The sequence below is a fragment of the Hetaerina americana genome, unplaced genomic scaffold (assembly GCF_022747635.1).
Source record: "Hetaerina americana unplaced genomic scaffold, ioHetAmer1.1.p SCAF_3, whole genome shotgun sequence".
Lineage (NCBI taxonomy): Eukaryota > Metazoa > Arthropoda > Insecta > Odonata > Calopterygidae > Hetaerina > Hetaerina americana.
The window spans coordinates 99,617,491-99,644,324 of NW_027286874.1; the positions used below are offsets into that span (position 1 = coordinate 99,617,491).

At 35.9% G+C, this 26,834-nt stretch overlaps 1 protein-coding gene across 1 annotated transcript; it reads right to left on the minus strand.

Annotated features, from left to right (window-relative positions):
* Positions 1–2,511: 2,511 nt before the first annotated feature.
* Positions 2,512–26,834, minus strand: LOC139690370 (sodium-dependent nutrient amino acid transporter 1-like). The gene is made up of 12 exons (XM_071587796.1): positions 26,473–26,834; positions 10,657–10,777; positions 9,911–10,301; positions 9,332–9,548; positions 7,826–8,096; positions 5,982–6,085; positions 5,696–5,885; positions 5,440–5,616; positions 5,186–5,285; positions 4,847–5,023; positions 4,646–4,740; positions 2,512–3,871 (listed from the first exon to the last, which is right to left on the minus strand). Exons 2-12 carry the CDS (start codon positions 10,699–10,701, stop codon positions 3,707–3,709), a joined length of 1,932 nt encoding a protein of 643 aa, XP_071443897.1. The 5' UTR covers positions 10,702–10,777; positions 26,473–26,834; the 3' UTR covers positions 2,512–3,706.

The following is a 26,834-nucleotide window of genomic DNA, read 5'->3' on the forward strand; positions in this document are numbered from 1 at the left end:
CGTCCAAGCGCAATCTTCTTTGCCTGACACAATTCTTCTTTCTTTTGTTCTTATTACTTTGACCACACTGATCTAAACCACGTCCGAGATGGTGGACTGTTTCACCTGTTCTTTTTTCTGAAACCTATTTTAGTATTTAATTTAGATTTCCTTTTTCTTAAAAACCGCATAAACTTTGATTTTTTTAAATTGAATTTCATCCCACATCTATCGCACTGACGTTTTCCTGCGAGCAGCAATGCTGGAAAACCCTTGGCTGACAGGCAAATTTAAGCCTGATCATCCGCAAACCTTACTGATTATATTAACTCTCCAAATACTGTCACCCCAATCTCCAGTTCTTCGCCTGCCTCTTTAATCATATACTTTGAAAAGCACGGATGATAAAGGACAATCCTCTTTCTAAAACGGACCGTCCCGACTTTCCCTCCGCCACTCGCATCTAAGCAGTCGGTTACAGGTTGTAGATAAATCGCCTATCCCTCCATTTTACTAATATTTTCTTTTGCGAGCACCTTCCCAAAATCTAAGACTCAAACAAATACATTCTAGTTATACAGCCTGATGTTCCTTTTTTAGTGAAGTTATCGCAGCAATGGCACCACGCGTGCCCCTCCCATTTACATTGGGTTACTGTACGTATTTGAATTTCTCTAATCAAAATACCAATAAAAATTGGCATAGAGTTTGACCTAAATAAGTACTATATGAGCCCTACATCATTTTAATTACAATAATAATTAGTAAATTCTTATTATTTTAATATCCTCTGTATTTTCCTGTATGCGTCCCCTGGATTTGAGGAAAAATTCTACTAATACCAGGACTGTCCCAAAAGTAGTATGATTTATTTTTTCCTGGATACACGAACGGACGGGCGGCGGTTTCTCTGGCAGGGTTCGAAGAAGAGGAGTCTCAGGAAAGGCCGAAGGTAGGTGATAGTTGGCTCCCAGCTTTGCGGAGTGCAGATCTTTCCTTTGCGAAACCTCTACAACGTGATCTCGTTAAGCTCCGTCATGAACCGGTTATTGGAACAGCACTAGGCCATCAAATTTTGCGTGAAACTCGGTAAAATCGGGAAAGAGGCTCATGACATGCTCAAGGCAGCTTATGGCGATAATGCCACGGGTAGATCGGGTGTTTTTGAGGGGCACAAGTTGTTTCGGGAGGGTAGACGCCGAACGTTCAGGACATCTTCGACCTCAAAAAGTGACGAAAATCTTGCAAGAGGGAAGGCTTTGTTGGACAGGGATCGCAGATAAGTGTTCGCATGGTTTCTGATGAACTTGGCATCCCGATAAGTGATGTACATCGGCTTAACATCGAAAATATAGACATAAGAAAGGTGTGTGCGAAGTTGATGTTGCGAGTGCTCTCGGACGAATAGAACGAAACTCACATGCGGATCTGCCAAGAGCTTCTCGACCCTGCCTCAGCCACCCTACAGCCCTGACGTTGCCCCACCAGACTTCTTCCTTTTCCCCCGCCTCAAATCCGTGCTGAAAGGACGTCACCACGGCTCGATGGAAGCGTTACAACAGGCCGTGTCGAGGGAGCTTAGCAGCATTCCGGGCGAGGCCTTCCAGAGGGCGTACGAAGACGGAAAACCTGCTGGTAGCGGTGAAAGGATGCACAAGGGTGCTCCTTCGAAGTTATTTGAGTTAATGTATCAATTTCGGCAATAAATCTTCTCAATTAACTCAGTCCTTCTACATTCGGGACACACCTAGTAGGCAGGTAGACATAATAAGTATTACATTTTCAGTGAATCATTGCTTGAGCATTTATTAGTGCATCTATAACTCTTAGGGAAGGTATTTATTCCAATCTAAAGACAGGGCTGGTTCTAGTAGCACTACATAAGTGAGTTTTAAGAAGTTCCATTACTTTAAAGGGATATTTACAAAGTCAAAGTGTAATGTATACCTACAGAAAATGTAAAGTTGTTGCCCAAGTTGCCTATGTGTGTGTCTATATATATATATATATATATATATATATATGTAACAAAGGAGCAATATGATATTAGCTAACGAAAATTCAAGAAAAAACAAAAAAGTGTACTCACACGTTTTCCAAATGTATCTCAAGCTCTGCTAGGCCAGCATATTTTACTAACAGATTTCATAAAAAGCATGTTCAAACAGGGATGCAACTAGGGCTTGCATAATGAGGGGGAAACGTGGATACAGTATCACATGGAAAATAGTTCTTCTTACACATTCCTCCCCTTCTCTCATTCGATTTTTTGTTCTTCTCAGTGCTATATAGCATTGAAATTATTTCATCACTAAACACTTGGTTTTTAAGTTACTTGAGGAAATTCTTAGATAAAAATGTCTGATATAATATATCTTTGTTGGTATGCAAAATACTATCTCTCCCTTTTGGTTATCATTTAGTATGAACCTAACTTTTAGTTAAGCTCCCAACTACTCTGGACCACTATTTTCTCAATAAAAGAAATTGAACTTCAAAGTTTTCCCTACATTTTGGGTTAAAAATACTGTGCATGCATCATCAACCATTTATTAGCAACTTTTCATGCATATTTATATATGTGGATACCACATAATACACACTACAAGTTTTTATACTTCAACAGGGAAAGGATTCAAGCTACTACAGTAGATATTACTGCACCTATGAGATATAGCCTGCAGAGAAAAATGTTTCCTGTCATTTGTTCAGTAGAATCTCAAGATGTTATAAGCCTCAATGTAACAATTTATTTTTAAATATCAGAAACTGGGCCCATAAAAGTGAGTATTACCCCTACTTATGGTTTTTCCCAGGGCTGGAGAAAAGTAATGTTAAGTTTTCATTAAATAATAATTACATCACATTGCACACTTTGGAAAAATAATCTCTAGAGCAAACTGATGACAATGTAACAATTGCCATTATTTTCCTAATTCTATCTTGGTATGAAATAGATACATTTCTGTGGAATGGAAAAAGATACACTTGCCCCATCTTCTTTCTTCTTTGGTGATAACACTATTTTTCAACAGGTTTTCAAAATGCAAAAAGTCAGGTAAGTCATTTTATAAAATATTAATTGCAAACCATCAATAGTCTGAAATAAAATTAAATAAATTTAATGAATTTGTGTGGATACCATTTTAGCATTCTCTTCATTTGCCCTAAAGCCAGGCTAGAATGGTTCTGCACATTCAATTTTCATTTGACACTCTTGTCTTCCTGGGAAATCATAATGTTACCGAGGAAGTGCCAACATATCCCACCACCACTGCCCAATTTAAGGCTGGCATCAAAGTTTGGATGGAACATAATGATGAGTGTAAGATTTTATGGATCTGATTAGGTCTTCTTTGAAAGTCACCACATTCTAATAATGAAAACATGAATTCATCCTCCACCTCACTGTGAATCCACCAGATGCAGTCAGGTACAACATGAAATTTCCATAGTCAAGGAGTTAAAGACATGAAATTCATTCATTATACATCATGAAAAATATTTGAATGAACAAAGCATAGAAGGGGCAGATTACTATTCAGGTCTTAAAGTGTCCCTTATTTGGACATCATCAATACCTACATGTGATGATGTCATACCTTTTTCTGAATTCTTCTATTTTGTAAACACACAGGCAATAATTGATGCTTTAGTAACTATCGGATTACTTTTCAATGTTTTTCAAGTTTTAGGAATTTAGTACTGATTAGCCATAAGCACTGATTCATCTCTTCTCAACTCCAAATAATATTCTTAACAGATACTTAAATTTATTTTTCTCCTCAGCTTGTTCTGATTTTATCACTTCCTTGAATAATTCCCATTCTTCTTTCACTTTTTTGTTCGCAGGTCCCCATTTTTCATTTGGACTGAAGGCACTCTTCACCATCTGAATATTTAAATTTTAAACAATTATTCAGAGAAAGCCAATCATTATTAGAATTAACAATCAACATTTTTAACTTAATCAAAGATCCTTCATCAACCCATTTTCAGAGAAATAAATCATATTGCACTACAGATACATATTTTGTTTCTAAGTGGGGTATGATAAAAACTTAGCTCATGTGTTCTCAAACATCCCGAAATCTAGATAATACATTTCATTCCATTTGGAAATCCATTTTCTGTTATGACTACTCAATAGAATTAAATAGTAGTGATCAAATGTTTTTCTATTAACCATATGTTCAATATAATTATACCAGTGGATTTGGATATCAATCTTACTGCCACTAATTGCTCATGGTGGATGAAAAAAATATAAATTGTATAGAATTCTATAGCCCATATTTATCATGTCTTATAATTACGATCCCATTATTTTTTACCAAAGTAGTGACTACTTTGGGATGGACCATGATTTCTTTTTATTGAGAGTGGTTTTTGTTCTGAAAGCTGGTGAAGTACTGAAAGGAATTAATTAAATATATTTCATAGACATTATCTAAGTAATAATAGCTGTCAATAGCTCGAAGCATTTATTTAGTATCCTTGACAAAAGGAGACATCCTATGGCATAGTCCATCAGCCTACAGTATTAGGGCTTGAAAAACTAACAATCTTGAAAATATGCTTCATTTATCTCATATATCAGGCAAGAATGCTCATTAACAGTCAATTTTTCATATAGAGTGAATTTATAATATAAATGAACACAAACCTTAACAAAGGTCTTATCTCTGTGTCTAAAAAGTTCAACAGCCATCCAGATGGGTACTGGTATCAGTCCAAGGGTAGAAAGTGCAATTCCAAAAGCTATATGAAATAAAGCAATGAGAATAATACATGCAGTAAAACTCAAATAAATAGCTACATTTGAACTCATTAAGAATGAGGTACTCATATGAACTAGGTACTTTACCATGAGCTGTGGGGGGGTAAGGTATCCCTGCATATGTAAGAGGAGAGAAGTTTAAGAATGAGTATGTGAGAATTATGCAGAGAATGAATGGGATTAGGATACCCCAGCAGAGTCTCCAATATGCACTGACTTTGACACCAATAGCAAAGTAAATATCTTGACATAAGTTCTCCAGGCCTTGGAAATAAGATTATAGGTATGATATTATTACAGTAGGATAAAACAAACATGGCATCTATAAAATTCACACTAGCCTAAAGCACAAAATTATTAATAACATAAATCCAACAATGGCGTTGTAAAAATAATGAAAATAATAAAAACTACCAATCAACTTACCATACACCCAGCTAATGGCAATAACTTCCAAAGTTGACAATACATACACAATAAATGATGCACCATAATAATCTACGAGGGCTAAAATAAATGGGCCACCCTGGATAGAATAGAGAGTTGTCATTAGTTACACTTTGTATCAATAAATGCATGGTGAAATAATAATTTAAAATAATCATAGGGGAAAATAATAGAAGTAATCAAACTGCACACACATTTGTGATTAATTTAAAGGCTAAAAATGTATTACTCACACGGGTGACATATACAATTCCAGATGCAAATCCAATTATGGAAATGATTAAAGTAACCTTCCAGATTTTAGCATTTGGATGAAAGTCCTTATATATGGTTACAAGAGCTCCAGTAACTGAGACAGCACTACCAATCCCCAAAACAAACAGCATTAAGAAGAAGAGAACTGAAAATAACTATTAAAATACTTTTTAAATTTTTATCCTAATTGAAACCAAATATCTATCCAGGCAGCAAAATAAATTAAGGCCTTACTTGAGGAATCGTTTTAAATTTGGCAATAGCATCCGGATATGACACAAAAGCAAGCCCCGTCCCTCCTTGCACAACAGATCGAATGTCTTCCACTCCTAGTTCAAAGGCTAGGTTTCCTAAAATTGAAAATATAGTGAATCCAGCCAAAAGACTGGTGAATGTATCCAGCGAAGTAATTATCCACACATCTCTGAAAAATTAAAAAATAAAATATCATACATACACATGAATGTACAAAAGTACATTAATGAGATGGAAAAAATTATTCATAAATAATCATGCTTACCTATGATAATTGTGCCTAAAATTATTATATGAAGAATAAAATATCACAGATCCAAATGAAACATTCAAAGAGAAAAAACATTGGGTAATTGCTGCTGTCCACACCTAAAATGAGTCAAATAAAATAATAATTAATGTCAAAGTACCTCAAATAAAAGTAAGTGAGAAGCAACTATCAAATTTGATGTTCTGGGAATCATGCAAATTATAATTAATGGCAGTTCAGAGGTCTCAAAAAACTAATTCATGCTCACAGCTCCTCCTGTGCCATTTTCAGCCAAGAATTATGCCAAAGAAAGTAAACTGTAGTGCCACTCTTAAAGGAAATTTTTATTAGATAGGTAGTGTCCCTTGCATTAATATGGAGTACCTCTATGGTAAATTTTTGTCACCTGAACATAGGATATCCAGAAACTTTTTGAGAGTACTGAAAGAATTTCTTTACCCTCATTCATTTTTTATATCTAATTTGGTTTATGATGCATTAAAGTACAAGTACCATGCAAATAGAGAGCATGTTCAGTCAATCAAGAATGCTTAAGATACTTGATTATTGTTGATACAGTTGTAAGAATATGACATATATAAGTTCTCTCATAAATATTATTTTGATACTGAATACAGACATAGCGGTATTATTAGCAGTAGCATACTTGAGTTAATTATTACAAAACATTCCAAAAGACTGACTGAAACAGATAGTCCTAAAAATTGATGAAGTGTCATTGAATTCCTTAACAATTATATATTTATGATCACTGCATATTATTAGGCAAATACAGTGGTGCACTCACAAGGGGTGTGAGAAGGGCAATTAGCTCCTAACCTTCAAAATCCAATCCTATATATACATATAGCTCAGAATCACTGACTTCAAACATTAATTTCAGGAGGAGAGGGATGGCTTTCAAGGATGATTACAATACCTCCTTAGTGTAACTGTTTTTCACTGAGAAAGAAGGCTTAAGATAAGACAATTTAGGAATTAGAAGACATCAGAGTGAAATCTTCTTCCCAATCAACAAGTTCTAACACTTGTCTTACACTTCTCTGACTTCTTACAAATTCCACTCCACAGTATTCAGTCCCTGCCATCCACCATGCACAATTCTCTCTTGTTCTACTCTTCACCTCCTCCACAGTTCCCCTTGCAGTAAAAGTCACTTCATATGTCTCTCAAAGGAGCATCTTACCACTTTACAAAATATATACTAATTTATGAATGATTTTGTGATACAAACCGACTGTTTAACTTTTAACATCACTGAGGAGTTTTACATGCAACTCAAATATCACCTACAAAAAAATATATCTACTTCATTATGTAGAAAGTAAATATTAATATGCTATATGTTATAGTAACTATGCAGTAACATGTATAATGCCTATCAAATAGTATACTGTATATTTTATACCTAGACATTATATACCGATAAAATTGATCATTTAGAAATCTTTAACCTAGTCAAATAAATAATGGACTCCTAAATATGTTTTTGTTTGAAGATGACAAGATCCTATCCTAAATCCATTATTTACCCTATTTAGCTTAAAGCTAATATAAAATATAACTGTCATTGACTTTTCAAACTACAACCCTATTCTGGATTGACATACAGGTAGATCCATTTAACCCATTCGCTAAACAGGTACACGAAGTGCATTACATGAAGAATTGGTGTCAGCAAAATAAAATACCAGTGCATCTGTCCACTTGGCAGAGCTTGATTTGTTTGTCATAGAAATTTTTACAAAGGCTAAATTCTTACTGATAAGCATTGCTGAAATATAAATGTACGGATAAGGAAAACATGATCAATATACATTCAAGGGTATTACACTTACAGTCGGTTTAAGCAGGTCCTCCCAGCGGGGATTAATGAAATAAATTATTCCATTAACAGCTCCAGGTAAAGTAGCTCCCCTTATCAGCAAAGCCACAAGAACAACATATGGAAAAATGGCTGTAAAATAAGCTGCTTTTCCTGAGCTTTTCACACCCTTTGATAGGACAATAAATATGAAAGCCCAAGCAAAAAGGAGGCAAAGTACAAGTCTCCAATCAGGTAAACCAATCCCATCATCGATGCTTTCTTTTTGGTTAAGTACAGACTTCCTGAAAATAAAACATATGATCAATAACATTGTGAATTAATTCTAAAAATTATAATATTAATATATATAATCTATTGTCAATTATTCGGTATCTCATGATCATCTCACCACCCTCACAAGTATACTTGATGCAAGAATTCAAAATCATGACCCAAAATTTTTAACAAAGAAAACCTTCAACAGGTTCTGACCCTACCACTGTTTTATATAAACAATGGTGCTCCACTTGAGAATTGATTGAATAATCAGGGTGGCGACTACCCACCACATGATCTTATCTTTCCTCCTCTTGTTAACTAAAGTAACTAATATTTTGTCCAATAAACTTTTAAATTAGGTAGTTATTGGAGTGGAATAGTGAGTGTCAAGGTGAAGGCTTGATTCTAAGAAAACACAGTTAATGCAGCAAATAGCAATTATTCAAGATGGAGCAAATTGAATTAATAATAACTGAATTGCTATAATGTTTATTTATACAAGGGAATATGAATAATCAAATACAGAAAATGAATTTGAGCATAATTAATTAAAGCCATGGTATATAGTTATTATTCCACCAAGGCATTAGAAGGAAATTTGGGTGCCAACATGGTTTGGACATGCCTCTTCTACAAAACAATTCTACTCCAATGCAGAAAAATGGCTATGTTTATCACTACAGTTTAAACTTCTTAAATAGCGTCAACTACATATATGTGTCTGAAGAGCATTTACTTATATTTGAAATTACCAATTAAAATGATTGAGTTTTTAATTCCCTGGAATCATGTAAATCACTACCTATTTGAAAAAGGCTTTAATTGTGTATTAGGCATATAACTCAACAATTTTAGCCCTCCACACACGCTATATTCCATTCAATCATTCAATCTATTCTTATTTTGTTCCATAAGGGTCATCTCTGTAAAGCCAGTGATGATGCATATACCCATCAGTCTCTCACACCTAAATGTAACCCAATGGATAACTAGTAAAAACCAATTCAGAGAGCTCCACTGTCATGTATCTAAATAAACTCATCACCTATTTGGTTTTAATGCCCAACATATCTGATCCTAGCATTTTCCTCACAGGCTACATGTCTGTGTGGGGACAATTACAAGGAGAGTGGTGGAGGGGTGTCATGCTGGTAGTGGAAAGGGAATGATGGCACTTTGTTATTAGTGGCTTGATTTAGAATGGACAATTAAATGCCCTTTGCAGCTAACACAAACATGCATGTATCCACACACGTACATGAAATATATTTCAGAAGAGCTCCGGAAACCTGGTTGAGCTGTGTTATTTCCAGACCCAGGCTTTGAATCAGAACAGTTTTTCCAACTTGGGTCACACTGTGACCATGGCAGCTCAGATGTAAATGAAGCACAGAAGTAAAATACTGATATGGCCATCAAGGAACAATAATATGTAGCGACGCAGCTCATACTTATCACCTGACCCCAACCAACTCCTGGAATAACAAAGAAAATCACTTCATTATGAATTATCTTTGCTCAGAGTATAAAGAATAAGAAAGAAAGATATATTGTCATTCTTACAAATAAAACATTTTGAAATAAATGCAATTTTCACATTTTACCAGAAAGATTGTACAGACTCAGGCTTTAACTTAAATGTGTTGCATGGGCATTCGTAAAATTCACATGGCTTGATTAAAATAAATTTTAATTTTCTTCATAATTTCCGAATAAAAAGTGCTAATAAGATTTTTGAAAATGATTTTTATCATATTTCATTCACTGTTTGAGAGGTGTTGGCAGGAGTGAGTGTAAGCCATTAATGGAAATGTTCAATACCTTAAGAATACCTTACCTCTGAAAGCAGGTGAGAGATTCCAAATTTTTACAGGACCCAGGTTACAAAATTGTCCCACAGCCATTTCCATGTAATAGAGGGGTTTTCCTATTACAAAAAGCACTATTATGTATGGAATCAGGAAAGCTCCTCCACCATTTTCAAAGGCTGTGACAGGAAATCTCCAGAGATTTCCAAGACCTACAGACATTGAAATGCAAGAGAGCAAAAATTCAATAGGTTTATCCCATTCTTGTCTGTCTTTCACTTTGGGTGTCTCAATGATCTGCCGATTGCCTTCTCCTTGCGCCTGTTCTACTTTAAGGCTGATTGTTTTCCATTGTGGTGCTTCTGTGCCCTCCTTAATTTCTGAGGTTGGTTCATATGCATAGTTTACAGCTCCCACCATCTAAGATAAGAGATTTTGAGCATAAATATCACTATGAAATCAAGGCAATAAATTAATGTGAATATTAGTCATACAAAAACAAATGAATATGACTTTGTACAGGTAGCGCACAACAGTAAAAATTATTTCTGAATTCACCTACTGCTCCCAATACATTGCAGAAGACATTGAAATAACTATGAGGTTGTAATTAAATAAGTTTACAGCAAAAATATGTGCATCTGTGACATAAATTATATTTGGGCAATTAGAAAATAATGGCTCTAGTTACTTTAGTGCACAAAAGGATAGAAAAAAATTGAATGGGGAGGGAACAATATGATTGTTGGAAAGCATAGGACACTGATATTCTCACCTCCAAACCAGGGCCTCCACTATCAACCAGCATTCCACCATCCATTTTGTTTCAGGTATTCCAATATGTGGTTCCACAATGCACCTTTCAATTTTTCAGATGTCTTCAGAGTTAATATGAACTGAAAATTTGTAAATGGATCAGAATACGATATCAGAAGCTTTTTCAGTTTTCTTAATCTAAATTATATATTCTTAACTGTATATAACTATATCACTGCATTTAACCTTCACCAGCCATTAAAAAAATGGACCGAAGACCACAATTAGAGTCTTTGTCACCTGGGGCAATCATGTATCCCGTTACCCTACAAATTGATGCTTTGTTCTGCAGTGGTAATTGTCATGAGTACCAAGAAACATTCACTATGCAAAAAAATATTTTGGAATTTTGGTGCCTCCAGCACAACATCCAGGCCATGCTGTCCCCTCTCCAGATGTAAGCCTTCAGAGGGATACTTCATAACACAACCCTATTTCCGTGAGCATAAAGCAAGAACTGATTAATTAATAATTATTGCTAATTACGAGACATGGTCAAATCCCCATGAACCACGTCGATGGCATTCTTTCATTTCGAAAAAACATTATCATTTTACTTCATGTTTTACTTTACTTTTACTTTAAAATGACATTGAAACGGAAGAATATTAGAGCCAACTCATTATTTTCTAAATGCCATGAATGATAATGAGAGGCTGGAGTAATGAATTGCGGGTTGGTTTGATAAGTGAGAGTTTAGAGCGCGACTCGATCTAAGTGAAGCCAACACCGCGTGAGGTCTCATTTTCAATGATGTTTTCACATCATTATGGATTTATTAATAAATATGGTTACCATATAATGATACACATCAATTCCAAAATCATGAACATGAGTGGAGACAAGAAACTTATACCCGAGTACCTTTGCTAATACGAACCCACGCTAATGAAGCAATTTCCTCTAAAATCTAAGAAAAATTGAATAGGAATCCCGAATAAGAAGAATAATTGTTACACCTTGAAATTGCTGCAAGGTAGAATCGGAGAATAAATTTCTAGGTTACAAAGCAGAGTTAATAAGTGAGAAAAACAAATAAAACTATATGAAATTTATAGGGAACCCTCAAATAGGTACCCTACATTGTGCAGGAATATGCAGTCTCTATGGTAGTTGACGAATTTATAATAATTCTTCCCAAAACTTGTTAAACATTTTCTACAGCCCAAAACGATGATTTCTATTCTAAACGCACCTTATTCCCAAAAATTATTTCATTTACTTGGAAACTTTTAAGTCTTTGTTGCTTGAATGGTAGATGCACCAAACCGTTTCACTAGTTTAAAGTAAATCACAAAAATCCACCTCGAGAGGTACGAACATAACTTGAAACTCTGTTTGTGGAAATTTCTCTAGCATTTTGTAATGTCTTGCGGTCGAACAAATTAAGCAAAAATCCGAGAGTTCAAAGTTCCTCCCCCATGTTCGACTAGAGCCCCCCGCACTGAAGGTATTTTCAACGCAAAAGTGTGGTAAATTGCATTTTAAATCAGAGAAATGTATTTGAGCTAACATTCTATAGTTCTTTTTAACTTTATGCTCTCGCCACGGCACGATACCAAACAAACAGCGTTGATTACTTAAGTAAATGGAATATAAATCTTGGGTAATAAATTTGTTAAGATATTGTATAGTAAAGATATTTTGCGAACGTGAGTCTCAACTGGGCGTGTTTTATTTGGTCAATTGTGCAGCTTATTTTCACGGAGCTACGCGGAGAAGACTAAACTTAATGGTAGCCATAACAAGGAACTGGTTCGGAACTGGTAGCGAAGTCGTCGAAGATAATTTATTTGCTGCGAGACAAACAATCAAGACACCGTTTAGGTATACCATATTATACGTTATGTTGGAGAAAATATAGAAAACGTTTTTCAATCTGGAACTATAAATATACAGTGGTTGTGAATTGATGATGGAATGATTCAAATTTCACGAAACGCGCTAGGAGGGCAAAGAATACAGCTGTAACTGGGATAAAATGAATAAAATTAAATAAATAAAATGAGTCCATTTCGAAAAATATTTGGCCGGTTTCTTGAGGAAATTCACAGTAATTCTTTAAGAATGAGGATATTCGGGGTATAGATCTCGGGGGAAAATTATATTTTATTGCTGCTCAATGCTATATGACAGAATAACCAAGAGCACATATCATGCCAGTTTTAATTTAAAATAATTTTGTGTTTCCTTCAACTCGGTAAGATTTATGTATCCCCATTGGCTTCAGTTTGATTCTGTCCTCTGACACTAAGCAGCATTAGAGATGGAAACGTTTGATAAATGTTTTCGGAAAATAGGACTTTAAAGCCGATTCTATCTTCTGTAGATATTATTCTGGAATCTCGACAGTTATTCAGCCGATCAAGACAATCTGAAGTTTGTTATATGCATCTTTTCAGGTATCGCCTATGACAATATGAATTTAGTTTCTGGCCTCAAGAATGTCCATGAAATTATTAAAATCGTGATTTGAAATTTGAACTATATCATTAGGAAACACTGGGAAACGCTTAGCCTTCTAGTCCCTCATACCCAATGCTGAAATTAGATGAGTAAGATTTTAATAGGACTCTTTTCAATACATAATAATATTTCTGACAAGCTTAATAAGCACTTCATGGTAATTCAATTGAAGTGCTTCTCGCTGGGGGAGAGAAATCAAAAACTTTCAACATATTAAATTCGAAATTGAGTTTTTTCCTCCCTTTCATTTTTCACTTCACTTTGTTCATTTTTTAAGCATGCCTCAGAAAAAATACACAATTATTTCTAATTGGATGATATCGGTGAAATAGAGAATGACTCCGGATGATGTTACCCTTTTTCTGCCCAACTGTCACATTAATTCGTTTCAAAATTATACAAATTAAACCCCACCTTACAAATTCTCTAGCATGTGCGAGTCATTTACACATCCACCATTTATGACCCCGCGGAGCAGTTTATAGTAAGCGGGCAAACGCAAGGCGACAGATACCTCAAGAGCCCATAATCTGAGCTACGCAAGTCTCCGCCTTGTTATGTGTAATGAGGTTGCCACAATATCATCCAATTACATAACTTCTACCTTCTTCCAAGGCAATTGTTTTATAGCTTCGGAACATGGATGCGAATAGTGAATTACAGCTTCACTGTTATTTCAAAGCTAAACTAGGAATCCATATGATGGTCATAGAATCAGATCGCGGCAAGAGAGAATGGAATTGGTGCATATAGTACACCCATGAATACCAAAATATCGCTATTACTAGATGAAGCCCCGTCAAATAAAGTCAGGAATAACAAATTATAACGAAATTTTCAAAACCTCACAAGCAGATTAGCCTCGCAAGCCCGAATGAATTTTAATACCCGTTTTAAGAAATCTAATTTGTATATCTGTTTGAATTTGGAAAATTGTTTTCGTATTCATACAGATTTACAAACTAATACCTCAGACTATTCAACTCGGAGTTTGAGATGTTCACTCCAGAATTTCAAAACAAAACTGCCTTATTAAACCGTAACAGTTTGTGGCAACGTGCTAATGAGTGCCTGATAATGAAGACCAAGAAAGAGTTTGAGGAATAAATTTTTCCCATTCAATTTAATGTTATGGTTACAAAACACACCAAAAATACATTATTACAATATGTTTATCAGAAGTTTTATTTATTCAAGGAATTAATAAAATGAGACCATGGCAATGAGTATACACCTGTGACATTCACATCATATTGCAAGTAAATTGGACGAAAAATTGAAATAAAACATTCCAGCGATATTTAATAACTTTGCTGTCGATATTCGAGTAAGGCGCCAAAATACTCGCTCATATTCAAATTAGCAATAGAAGTAGGCCTCCGAGATGGTCAAAATCCTACGAATCGCTTTAAATATTATCAGTGTATCTGTGATAGTAATAAAAGAAATATCATATCAATCAATCCATTATCTTAAATGTTAATTTGATAGAAAAATTCAAAAATATGAATCGATAGAAATGGGATAAAAGCCCATGCACGCAGCATATGCTACGAAAAAAAACAAGATAGAGAGGGAAAATTTCTTTTGAGCTCGTAAAATGACTAGTACGATTAATACCTTAAAGTCACGCTGATAAAGGTCATGAAACTCATTATTTTTCTAATGTTAAGGGCAAATAGTTCTATGAAATGTATAATATAATGCAAATGGAAAAAATACGGTATTCTACATTAGGGACGTTCTACATACTTCTAAGTAGGCGTGAAGGACCAAAAATAAAGGCATCATAAGTAAATTATTTCCTTAATGTCTCGATATTTAAAATTACCTAAAGTCATTAGTGGTAAATTCATTATTCAGGAGACATGGTTTGCATAGAGTATAGTTTAAACAAGTGGGGTTGTCGGAGGTGACTGGATGTGACGTCTATAATGTTCATTCGTAAATTTTATTTACATTTAGCCATGTAAAAATTCCTTCGACAAGGAATGAAATAAGAGTACCTAGGTTACCAATGATTGCCAGGAACAAAACAACCCAATTTGCTATCGATTTTCTCAAATGGTGCGTGCTAATTAAACAGGGCAGCGCCGTACTCCTTCGGGAACGATGTGGAGTTAAGGGTATTGAATAATGAATAGATCCCTATATTCAAAGAAAATAACGGAAGCCACCTCTAGAAAATGAATTTGTATGCCTAGGAAATTAAGGTTCAACAGAAGTAAAAGAATGGAGAGTTGGCCTAATACTTCCGTTGCAGTATTGTTGCAATTGCAGAGTTGCAATTCCGTAGAACACCATAGGTCATACATATTACAAGGAGCACAACTGATGGGTGTTGCGATCGGCACTGTGTGTGCAGTTTGAGTTCGAATGAAAAGAAAGTTAGCTCTTGAGGTCATGGTTTGCTGATAAAAATAATTGTACATGTAAAATATGTTTTAAAAACTTAGAAAATTCTCACGGTCACACTATTTGGACAGCAACAAAGTTTCTGAATCGAAAGAGGAAAATAACGTTACCAACGAAAAATTACCCACATCCGCCAGACTTGCAACCAGCCGTTAAATTGTCTCTTTCGAATTCAGCCATTGCCATTGAAAACACGTATGCATACGTATGTACACTCCCTGTGGCGCATCAGATACTTGTGTCTTGAAACTTACTACTTGAAACTTGCTACTCTTTTCACGGTGATATGTAAGAAGTCTCCAAATCCAGTAAATCTCAGTCGTACCATTTATAAATGCATGCCTGCGAATCATCTTAATTTAAATAGTATATGCATATTATATAATAAAATATCCCTTTGAATGTAGAATAAAGTGAACATTCTAATTGGTATTCCACGAACTCCGTGTTGGATACAGCTTAATACTCCCTTTCCGTTGAGAATGGTTGTTTGCTAGAAATGGCTTGCCCTAAGATTTTTCAGGATATGTATGGGTTCATTATATTGGATTACATCACCCGGTTTTTCCTCATTGCCGCACCTGCGCATGCGATTGAAGTAAGCTAATGCTTGTAGCTCCCAATTCGCTGGATATTGCATATTCTGCCTGTCTTAACGGAAACTCTTTCCCAGTAATTTTCAGTGTACGACATCTCTTTCGGCCTTTTCATTCCTTTGTGTTAAAGACACTTTGCTATTTTTTATGTGATATTGTTTTGCCGTGTATTTTCTATGGGTTTTTGATTATTATGCTAGTCGTTCTCATATTTATTTTCACAGTTGTTACCCTTTAGCGATCCTACAGTTTGTTATCCTTTATAAAATTTGTTGTCTTCGGCGCAACTTTATGGAATTAGCATAACATATTGAAATAATATGAAATTAATGACTTGGTAATTCCAAAAACTTTTTTGTTTTCTTAAAGTGTCTGGAATTACAAAGTCAAAAATTTTATTTCAATAATTGCTGTACTGTCTTCTAATTGTAACGAGATGATTTAGAGTTCTATTGAAAGCCAGACATTTTACTTTTGAAGGTCCTCCATTCTTGGCCAGTGCTAATCTTTCGTTCGGCATTTCGAGATTTTTGGACTTTTCATTGCATTTTTATCAATACCATTCCAAAAGCGTTCAATTTACTAGATAATGTGCATTTTAAAATATTATTTCTCGCCTTAGGGCATGACTTCTCGATTGTACAATCACGCTTTTACGACTGCGTCTTTGTTTGCGAGGAATGCACCATCTCTAAATAGCATGGAAAAATGTCGTCTAAAGATGTTCTATAATCTAATTATGCTAATAGTTATTATTTGCACAGCAAATTTTGGTATACGATTATTTTTTATTTCTAGTGGTATATCGCTAAAATTATACACATTGAAAGGTATATATTGTTCATCTGCGATTGCTACCACGTTTTTTGTGTTATTCCTACTTATTTTACCTTTGTTGATATTCTGACTTACTTACATTTTTGTATCTAAGAGATGTAATACAGATTTTAAACATTTAGCATAACACCTCCTCGAATGGGTGATTTAACTACTTTTTTACCTAATTCTAGATGAATGTACTGATTCTTGTAAAACGCAATTTCCAGAATGCCATGTTCCTAGCCGTCTTGCCAATGAAATCGACGCCCATATAATTTATGGGGGGGGGGAGGGGCAAACCCATTGAGTACAATAATTATACAAAGTGTGTCACGAAAAGGTACATATCTTGTTCAGGGAATGAGTATAATTGTGAACATTTAATCCTCTTTTCAGAATATGGCCTCAATATTTACCTTAGCTAGTTGAGAATTATGATAAATGATGCAGTTATAATGCATTTAGCGCAACTCTCTTTGACACGTATACATATAATCGAACATTTTTTATAATTAAGATGAATTATCTTAATTGTTGAAAAACCCACTGCTTAATGAAAAGATGCAACTTTTGGTTCGTATTGCCATATATTGTGGCAATGAAAAATTGCTTGGTGTCAGGTATTAGTGCGGTAAAGTGTGAAAAAATCTTCCAAGCTCATTCTGCAGCCATGGCTAATTATTATCCGTCCTTATCGGTGTTTTCACTCCTGAGTAAAAACTATTCATTTAATTCGCAGCACATAATTTCAACTATAGTAAAAATGTGAAAATTCGAGATGAAGATCCAACTTGCGTGAAATTAATATTATGAATTTCAAATGTGGAAGAATAACAACCTACTTATATGACAGTTCGTATTTAAGGGATTACTTAAAGACAACACCAATATCAAATCTCTGATAAATCCTGGCTTATCAAGTTTTTCAATGAATTTGTGTGAATTGGAATCGGTGATTTTAATTTTGAAGAGATTTCGCCATTTAAACGGGCTCTTGGATAGCTTCAGTGCGGTTTCGGAAAGAATGGAATTAAGGATGATTGCCTACAACACGAGAGTAGTTGGATTTGACAAGGGGAATGAGAAGAACAATTGCACAGAGGGGGAAAACCGCGAAATAGTTGAACAAGTAGATGATTTGTAAGGTTTGTAAAACGTGAGTGAATGGCGGTATTGAAATTATTATTGGTTTAGTGAAGTACATGAAAAATTAATGCCTCAATTACGAAATTGTGAGTATTTAAAAATGTAATCCTCTCCACCTTATTGAACAGATATAAAATTTGGGTACGTTGGGGGTAAGAATAATTGTTTAATGAATGCGGTGGGTTTAGATGCTAGTGGTAGAAAAGGAGAAATATGGTGAGGAGGGAATGGGTAAAAAAAGAATGTGGAATAGATGCATCTGTTCGGGAGGTATGAAAGAAGTGTGTCCACATTGGAGTGTGAGTCGAAAAGAAAAACACGAAAAATCAGATTGAGAGGAAGGGTAGAGCAACAAATTTCTACTTTAAGCAAAGAGGCATTACAAGGCAAGAAACATTATACATCTCAAGAGCATCAGAAGACGTTTTAACCAATTTATTAAGTTGACAGAGCGAAGGAATTATGCAAGGTCGTTTGAAGGACACTATTAAAATAAACTACATTCCCTTTCGCAGCCCATTATCAGGCGTTTCTTGGCAAAAAACAGCCCCCGTGGACAGGGTATCTACTTCATTATTAAGTTATCTACCGGTTAAGGTAGGTTTTTGGATGGACACAACTACCAAATAAATATTTAGTCACTCCTCAAAAACCCCAGTCCAGCAACCTACTCTAGATGAAGTCCCTTTTCGTCTCTGTGAACTCCCTTCCTCCCTTCATCCCGTCCGACATCCCTATCCTGTTCCTGCCCTTTCCTCGTTTGCCTAACATTCTCCTCTCCATTACAGTCTTCAACATCCAACTACCGGTCAATATGCCCTTCATCCACTTTTCCTGCCTCCATAGGATTTCTCCCAACAAACCCCTATCTTTACCCACCAAGCCTAGTGCTTCCTCATTTGTTTTTCTTTCAGTCCATTTCACCTTCTCCATTCTTCTCCACACACACATTTCAAAAGCCTTCAGTCTACGTCTATCCTCCTGCTTCAATGACCACGTTTCCGCGCCGTACATAGCTACGTTCCATATCAAAGTTTTTACGAGTATTTTCTTAATATCCTTACTCAACGTCCCTCTCCTTACGTCCCTACTACTTTGACCGTGTTGGTCCAAAATACTTCCGAGATACGTAAACTGTTCTACCTGCTCTAGTTTTTGCCCTCCTATTTTAATGTTTAGCTCAGCTTTTTTCTTTCGAGAAAATCGTATAACCCTGTTTTATTAATATTTATTCTCATCCCATACCTGTCGCAATGAATTTCCAATTCACTCAGCAATGCTTGCAGCCCCTTGGCTGATTGACAAACTCAAGCTTGGTCATTAGCGAACATAACTGATTTTACGAATTCCCCACCGACTTTCATTCCTACCTCCAGGTATTCCCATGCCTCTTTAATCATTTCCTCTGCATATAGGTTGAACAGCAAATGTGATAACGGGCAACCCTGACTTACACCTCTTCCTAACACAGCTCATCCGGACTCCCCGTTCCCCACTCGCACCTGAGCAGTCTGAGACATGTGCAGGTTGCGAATTAGCCTCCTGTCGATCTAATCTATTCCTATTTTCTACAATATACTCATTAGTTATTCCCAGTTCACTCTATTAAACGCCTTTTCGAAATATACGAAACAGGCAAATACTTCCTGATTGTATTCTATGTTCCTCTCGATTAGTGATCTCATTACTGCAATGGCATCCTTTGCCCTACTATCAATCCTTTTGTTTATGATCCTGAGAACAACTTTAGCTGCTGGGATATGAAACTTATTGTCCTGTAGTCCTCAAATGATGAATCTTTTACCTTTTTCGGAATATAGTACGTCATTATGTCCTCTGACTGATCGTAAACCCTATCGACCTCTTCCTCCGTATGGATGCTCGGAGCATGTATACCTAAACAATGTCCAAGCTTGTTGGTTCTGCTTTTATCTCTACTAGTAATATTGTCTGTTTTTTTTCTATGTCGACTACGCTTCTTCCTACCTTTTAATTCAATATTATGGCAACCCCTCGTTGGCTCTCGTCCCTGCCGCTGTATATTATTCCATAAATATCACTCTAGTAATCCCCGCTATTCTTTCATCTCACCTCGCATGGGCCTAAAATATCTATATTTCCCCTTTCCATTTCTCGTTAAATATTCTCTAATTTTCCTGTCGTCAACATCGTCCTAACATCCACGTTCCTATTCTTACTAATTTGGTCTTCTTCTTCTGCGTCTTCTGTCCTGCTGCTTTCGGTTTTCCCTTGCAAGGGTTTCGTGGGATGACCACCGCGGAAGCCTTGCCCACCCCGCTGTCAGGCACAACACACGGTCGATTGGGCCGAGACCCGTAGTTGTCAGGACTCGTATTTTCTGTAGTGTCCATCATTTTAATCTTGGGAATGATAATTGAGGTGGTTTCCCGTTGCCTTCCTCAATAGTGTTTTTAACTTGACACCATCACTCAATGGCCGCCCATTGGGGTCAGACGCCATTGAAGCCGCCTCACTGAAGAACAGACGCTGCGTGGACTACCTTTCGTCTGGCTCCTAACCTTCGACCTATGGGTGACCCTACCTGGAGCAATAATTATTACTCCCGCCAGCACAGCTCCTGGGGTCATCGGAACGCACAAGCCCTCCCACCATGTCAAGAGTGCAGTACATGGGTGCTTACTATATTCTTTAATTTTCTTTGACAATTGAAGATGGCAGCTGACTTGTTAGTTGTTAATTAATCAACGGATCTCAGTCAATTATAAGATTTATCTCGTCTCAAAGAAAAACCATTGATCTCTTGGAAAAATTTCGCTGACTCCCATTTCTTCTGTTGACCAACTCTCTGTGCCTATGAATATGCCTGCATTTGCCCTTCGTAAAATTAATTCTATATGGTCATATTTCTCTCGTCTTTCTCTACCTTGTATTTATTTGCAATATGGCAGGTAATATAATAATATTTATATGATATAATGCTTAGATTTTCGGGAAAACATTTCTATTTCACATATACAGTCAAACTTTTTACTTACTTTTGGAGTATTGTCCTAAATATATTTTAGTTTTATTTGCTACAATAGGCACTAGAGTACCATGTTAAATCTTAAAGGCAGCTGAAATCAAAACAGAAACATTAGCCATGAACACAGTAATCAACCCGATGGTCGGTTTGGTAGGTGATGGTTTAGTTCACCCAGTGCTTAGCCAGATGGCATGTGAAATTCACAAATCAGGGTAAGAGGGCCAGTGCAGGTTATGGTTTTCCAGGAAGATCTGGTACCAGAAAAATCACACAGTTTGGGTAGAGGTGAGAGTGCCCGGAGAGGCTTGCCCGGGAATCGAACCTTCGATCAGTAGACCAACGCTCTATCCCTGGACTACCGCTACCCACACAGAAATATTATGTTACATAAATATGGCTGGTCACCAACCCATGACTCTTGAGCCACCTTTCGAATCCGCAATCCGCCAGGTTAACCCGGAAGGCAAACAACTTCTGCGGTCAAGCGAAGTGGTTTTTCCACGATGGTCTGGAGGTCACGAGGGATAAGGAGAGTGAAAAGAAGAGCAAGGAAAACGATGAGCCGTCGAAGAGAGTCCACCTTCACTTTTGGCCTTGAAATCTTCGCCTTCACACGTGCGGTTGATGCAGAAACAAAGACCACTAAGAAAGTGTTTACTGAGAAGGGATTGTTGCTCATCATTACCATCATCATGAAAATCAGCAATGAATATCCACTTAAAGATTGGTTTGAAGAAGCTCTCAATTTTTATATCGGAAAATCGCTTTATGCCTACACATTTCTTCACGTCTGTCATTATTTGCATGTCTCTCATATCTGGGTTCTTCTTTTTTAGCACTTTCAATTCAATTGTACCTCGAAAATAGTATTTTTCGAGTATTTGTGCCTCCTGATGTTCCAGATAAGATTATATCTTCTTCTTTCGGAAATTAAAGGAAACTTCTTCCTACACCTACTCTTCGCATAACCTCTTCCTTTCTTTTTTTAAAGTGAATCAAACTTAAAATTGGCGGAGGAACGAAGTACAGCCGTTGACATGCGTAGAGCCGCACTCTTTGAGGGGGGCAGTAGTTGGGAGGGGTTGAAGAGTTCCAGATAATATTGTTTGAATACAATGTAAATAAACTTGTTTCCTTTTTTACGGCGAATATGAATATCATGCGGTAAACATCAGATTTCATTTTATGTCAAACGCACATTTATAAATCGATTGTGAGCGAAATTGTTCATTTACAAATCAATTAATGTGAATCTAGGAAGTTTATTGGTGAAATTTAACTTTTAGTATCTAAATAATAAGACGAATGCAACTAGTTAAAATTAAACTTAGAAATCTTAAAATTTATTTTTTACACATGAATTCCACCATTTTTGAGGTCACGGATGAGGAAAGAATCTCAAGGGTAGAGAGTAAAGAAATCGCCGGAGGAGGATGATAAAGGGGGGACGCGTCTGCCTTTGGCGTGGGATTCGCGGCCGCATAACTGAACTTCACGAGTATAACGCCATCAATCAGAGGGAAACTTCGTAGAATATGAATTTAAGATACCTCATAAATATCGTATATATTTTCCTCAAAACTCTGCTAAATTATCATATAACTACTGGAAAAAGCATATTTTTGAAAGCGCTGAAAATTTTTCAATGCTAACTCGCTAGGAAATTCCCTTAGCTGTTAGTCTTTGTTCCACTTTTGACTGATGAAGCGATTCATAGGCTCCGAGGCATCACGCACACGGAATTGAAGAAAGTCGTTTTTCATAGCTGTGGTCAATTTCATGCTTTCAGCTCGAGAACTGAGGAAATGAATTCACCAGCTGAAGAGCACTACTTATATCGCGCACACTAAAGTGGTAGTAATAAGTAGGATAAATTTGGTAACTGCCAGCTGAAGGCAATTTATGCCACAACTTCCATACATGCCTAACACCAAATACAAAACATTTACTAAACATATTCAAATATTCACACAACATTTGTACTAAAACGGTGTTTCAGTGCAAGTAACACAAACGTCCTACATTCGGAGATTTGATTTTTGCCCAAAACGCCACCACACTTTTTGCATTATTACACAAATTAGTACAATCTATTTTATAAAATTTATGTTTAACCTCCTAAGAAAAATTATTTTTAAATTATTCACTTAATACACTATTTAAAATGAGGAAAGAGGGAAGTCACCAAAGCCCGATGGCTGGGCGTTTTATATTGCGGTGGCACAGCACACCACGATTGTATACTTTTTAATGTTATTTCTAATGTTATTTATAATGTTAATAATATATTGAACATACAAATTATAGGTATAATTATTAATTGCTAAGATCCCAATCGTAGACTATTCAAAAGTGATAGGTATCGTTTTCATCTCATGGGTACCATTAGAAGTTTGTTAGGTTTTAAGAAAGAAATAAATACAAATTGACTTTAAAGTGTATCTCTGTTGAAAACAGAAAAACGATGTCTAAAGAGCATAAGTCATTAATTGAAATTTCCATATGCATCGTGATGTTAAGATGGTTTCGATTGTCTTAATTTTAATAGGAGACGAGAAGACTTTGACATTCATAGCTCGCTACAAACATTCAAATTGGCATTGAAAAATACGTAAATACGTAATAGCTAGGTCATATATACAGTAATACATATAATTCAGAAGAGGATCCAAAAGTAATTCATCTCCTCTGAGGTTTTCTCCACCGAAAAGGTGCTTTAGAAGCACCACATTTTCCCTTTTTGCAGCCGATTCTGAGGTCTATTCCTCATATTTATTCTTATCTCTCAATATTCTCTCATTCATCCTAACTATTCGAACAAAAACAAGCAGATGAGTATTCGGAGAAAGTTAAAGTTAGAATTAAAACTAAGTTGATGAACTCCTGATTGAGTGTTCAAAGCCACTCACGACTGAAGTAAACATATGCGCTGTTCAAAAACCCTTGAATTTTAACTCCTGAAACCTTGTGCTTAATAACTAAGAAACAAATCTTCCCGCTTCAAAAGAGTGTTAAGCTGTTGGATGATAATTTTTTTTGCAAAATTGACTACAATTGGAGCAAGGAGCTGTCAGAGAGGAGCACTGCAAAACCTTTTGCATAAATAAGTGCAGTTCATTTTCAATGAAAAATGTAGATTCTGAAGGGATTAGTTAACAAAGTCATAAGATTTGTTCACTAATTTCTGAGATTGGTAATATCTCAAGCGTGATGGAGAAGAGTAATCTTGGTTGAAAATGGACAAAAAGTGAACATTCCAATAAATACATTATTATTTATTTCAAGAAGGAGTAATAATATTAATCAAGAGTGAGTTCGCGGGGCAATGACACTACGAGGAAGGAAGACTGATTGACTGACTATGATAAAATCCCAAGTTCAAAGAACTGCGGGAGATACTGCGACAGTAACTTTTAACGAATAAATTCGCTAATATTCATTGAAATTCATTTTACGCTTTGAAATTTCAGCATTTTTAAAACCCAACATTTTTCTCAGAAACAATGCATGGTGATGGCTCTAGAATGGTAATTCGAGCTTGTTTAATCGTAAACCATTAAAATAATCAAGCTTGAAAGTTATTAAAAACATTGTTTCTTCAAAATTTAAATAATTTATCGCAAATTTCATTTATGATAAGCTTCGCCATGGGAGGATTGCAATGCATACACAATATACAAATATTTGTAGCTTACGCCCACCGAGCGTCGGGATTTAATATAATCACGCTAAATATCTGCATATCGCCGTTTACGAATAAAACCTAGGAAATTATGAGCATTCATTATCAAAAAATGCATAGTAAAATAGGGACGGAAAAATTCACTCAACCGTCAGCCAAATATAATGACCTTCTGTAAGCAAAGACCACCGATAGGCATAATTTGCAAGGGTTAAAAAGAGTCAGCAATTGTTAGCGATTTATCCACTCTTGAGATTCTCAAATCAGATGCAAAAGAAAAGTAGCAGAGCCATGGATGGTGTGAATCACCAACCACGAACAATTCCAAAAATTAAAATTAAATCTCAGATATGAAACCATATCAAATTTAATATAACTCACACATACGAGAGAATTTTTTGCAAAAAAATATAGTTCTTTCCCAAGCTGTACCAGGTTGCGATTTCCTGACTGCTAACCTGCTCCACTAGCCCAAAGTCACGGACACGATTCCCCTCGGAATATTCTTGTTGACGTCAGAAAATCATAACAAAGCATTATGTTTTATTCCTATTTTATTACTTACATAAATGTAAAATAAACAATAGCATCCAAAAAAATAGATCTGCTATTACCATCGCTGTAGATCTAAAAATGCAATAATAACGAATTAATCATTAGCGGGCAATACTGTGCGCCGAGCTAGCGAGACATAAATAGGATGGCAAAAACTATGTAAAGAAAACACGAGAAGAGGACGGACACATATTGAGTGAATGTGATTCCTACAATCAGAAAAATATTGGTGTGTCGTCAGAGCAAAGAGAAGATGAGAAGCAGAATCTTATTGAATTAATCTAAGTATACACATAAAGATTCGGTGTGGAAAAGTCTTAAATTTCGAAAAATTAAACCGGCATCTCCCGCAGTTTCTTTGGAATATGCTCCAAAGAGCTTATGCAAAATAGGTGGTGATTTTACGCTCGTTCCATCGGAATTAAGTATCGTAAAATGTACCCTTGAGTCTCCAAAGCATTCCGCAGTGACAAAATCATCCATCAACAGAACTGTATTTTCAATTATGGATAAATTTTGAGCGGCATGAGCAAGCATGCTTTACTGTTGAACTCAGAGGCGTCCTTCAGCATGGAAGAGAAAGACTGATGACCTTCCTCTACCTTTCCGCGTTTCTCCTATACTGTTAAAGATGGTAGCGGTCCATGCCTACATATCGGAACACCCTAAGTGTAACATAAATAACCTTTTACGACAAATAATAGCAGAAATTAGTAGAATATAATGAAAGAGCGATGACTAGCACAATTTTAAAATTCCTTTTGACTGAGATATTAAATAAAAAGGAAATTTTTAATAAATGACAAGTTTGATGAGTATTAAATGACAAAAATATAACAATTGTCATTCAATGCTCTCTTTCATTCCATTTTATCCACTTTTCTAGTCATAACTAAGGTATTACGCAAAAAGAACTGCGAAATTTCTGAAAACTCTAGAAGCATCATCCCAAATGTGCATTGAGCTGTTGGAGATTAACATTTACGATTAATTTGGAGCCCAAAGCAAAGAACAAAGGAAGAAAATTTTCGAGTAAAATACGACTAGAAAGTATGTTATTTAACTAAATCACACCTCACGTAAGCTTACCTTGTTGCAACAGACAAGCCAAATATCCACAATGGAGATATTTTGTCCTGCTAAAAAATCCAAAGTCAGGCAGGTGGGTGAGGAGCCTTAGGCACAAGCACACATCCACAAGCAGCAACACACAGAAACGACTCAAGAATCTTTGGATTCACTCTGGATAGTGGGGTAGGACGTGCACATTGTTCCCATGGTGCCAAGTATATACAATGCCTAGAAAAAAGTTTCCACGGAGGAAAGAAATAGCCCGACTTAAGCAGGAAAAATTCACGGGGAAGCGAAACGTCTGTTGCGGAAGGGAGTCCTTGTTTCTCTCGAATTTCAGCCGGAAGAAAAGAGTTTACAGCTGCCTCTTAAGTTCTCAC

What these genes read in the sequence shown, in the direction of transcription:
- LOC139690370 (XM_071587796.1), bottom strand. Translation starts at nt 10,701, where the DNA reads ATGGATGGTGGAATGCTGGTTGATAGTGGAGGCCCTGGTTTGGAG. An exon ending in TCTCTCACCTGCTTTCAGAG is followed by an intron (nt 9,549 to 9,910) that starts GTAAGGTATTCT and finishes TTGTTATTCCAG; the next exon opens with GAGTTGGTTGGGGTCAGGTG. An exon ending in TCTTCTGAAATATATTTCAT is followed by an intron (nt 8,097 to 9,331) that starts GTACGTGTGTGG and finishes TTTTATTTTCAG; the next exon opens with GAAGTCTGTACTTAACCAAA.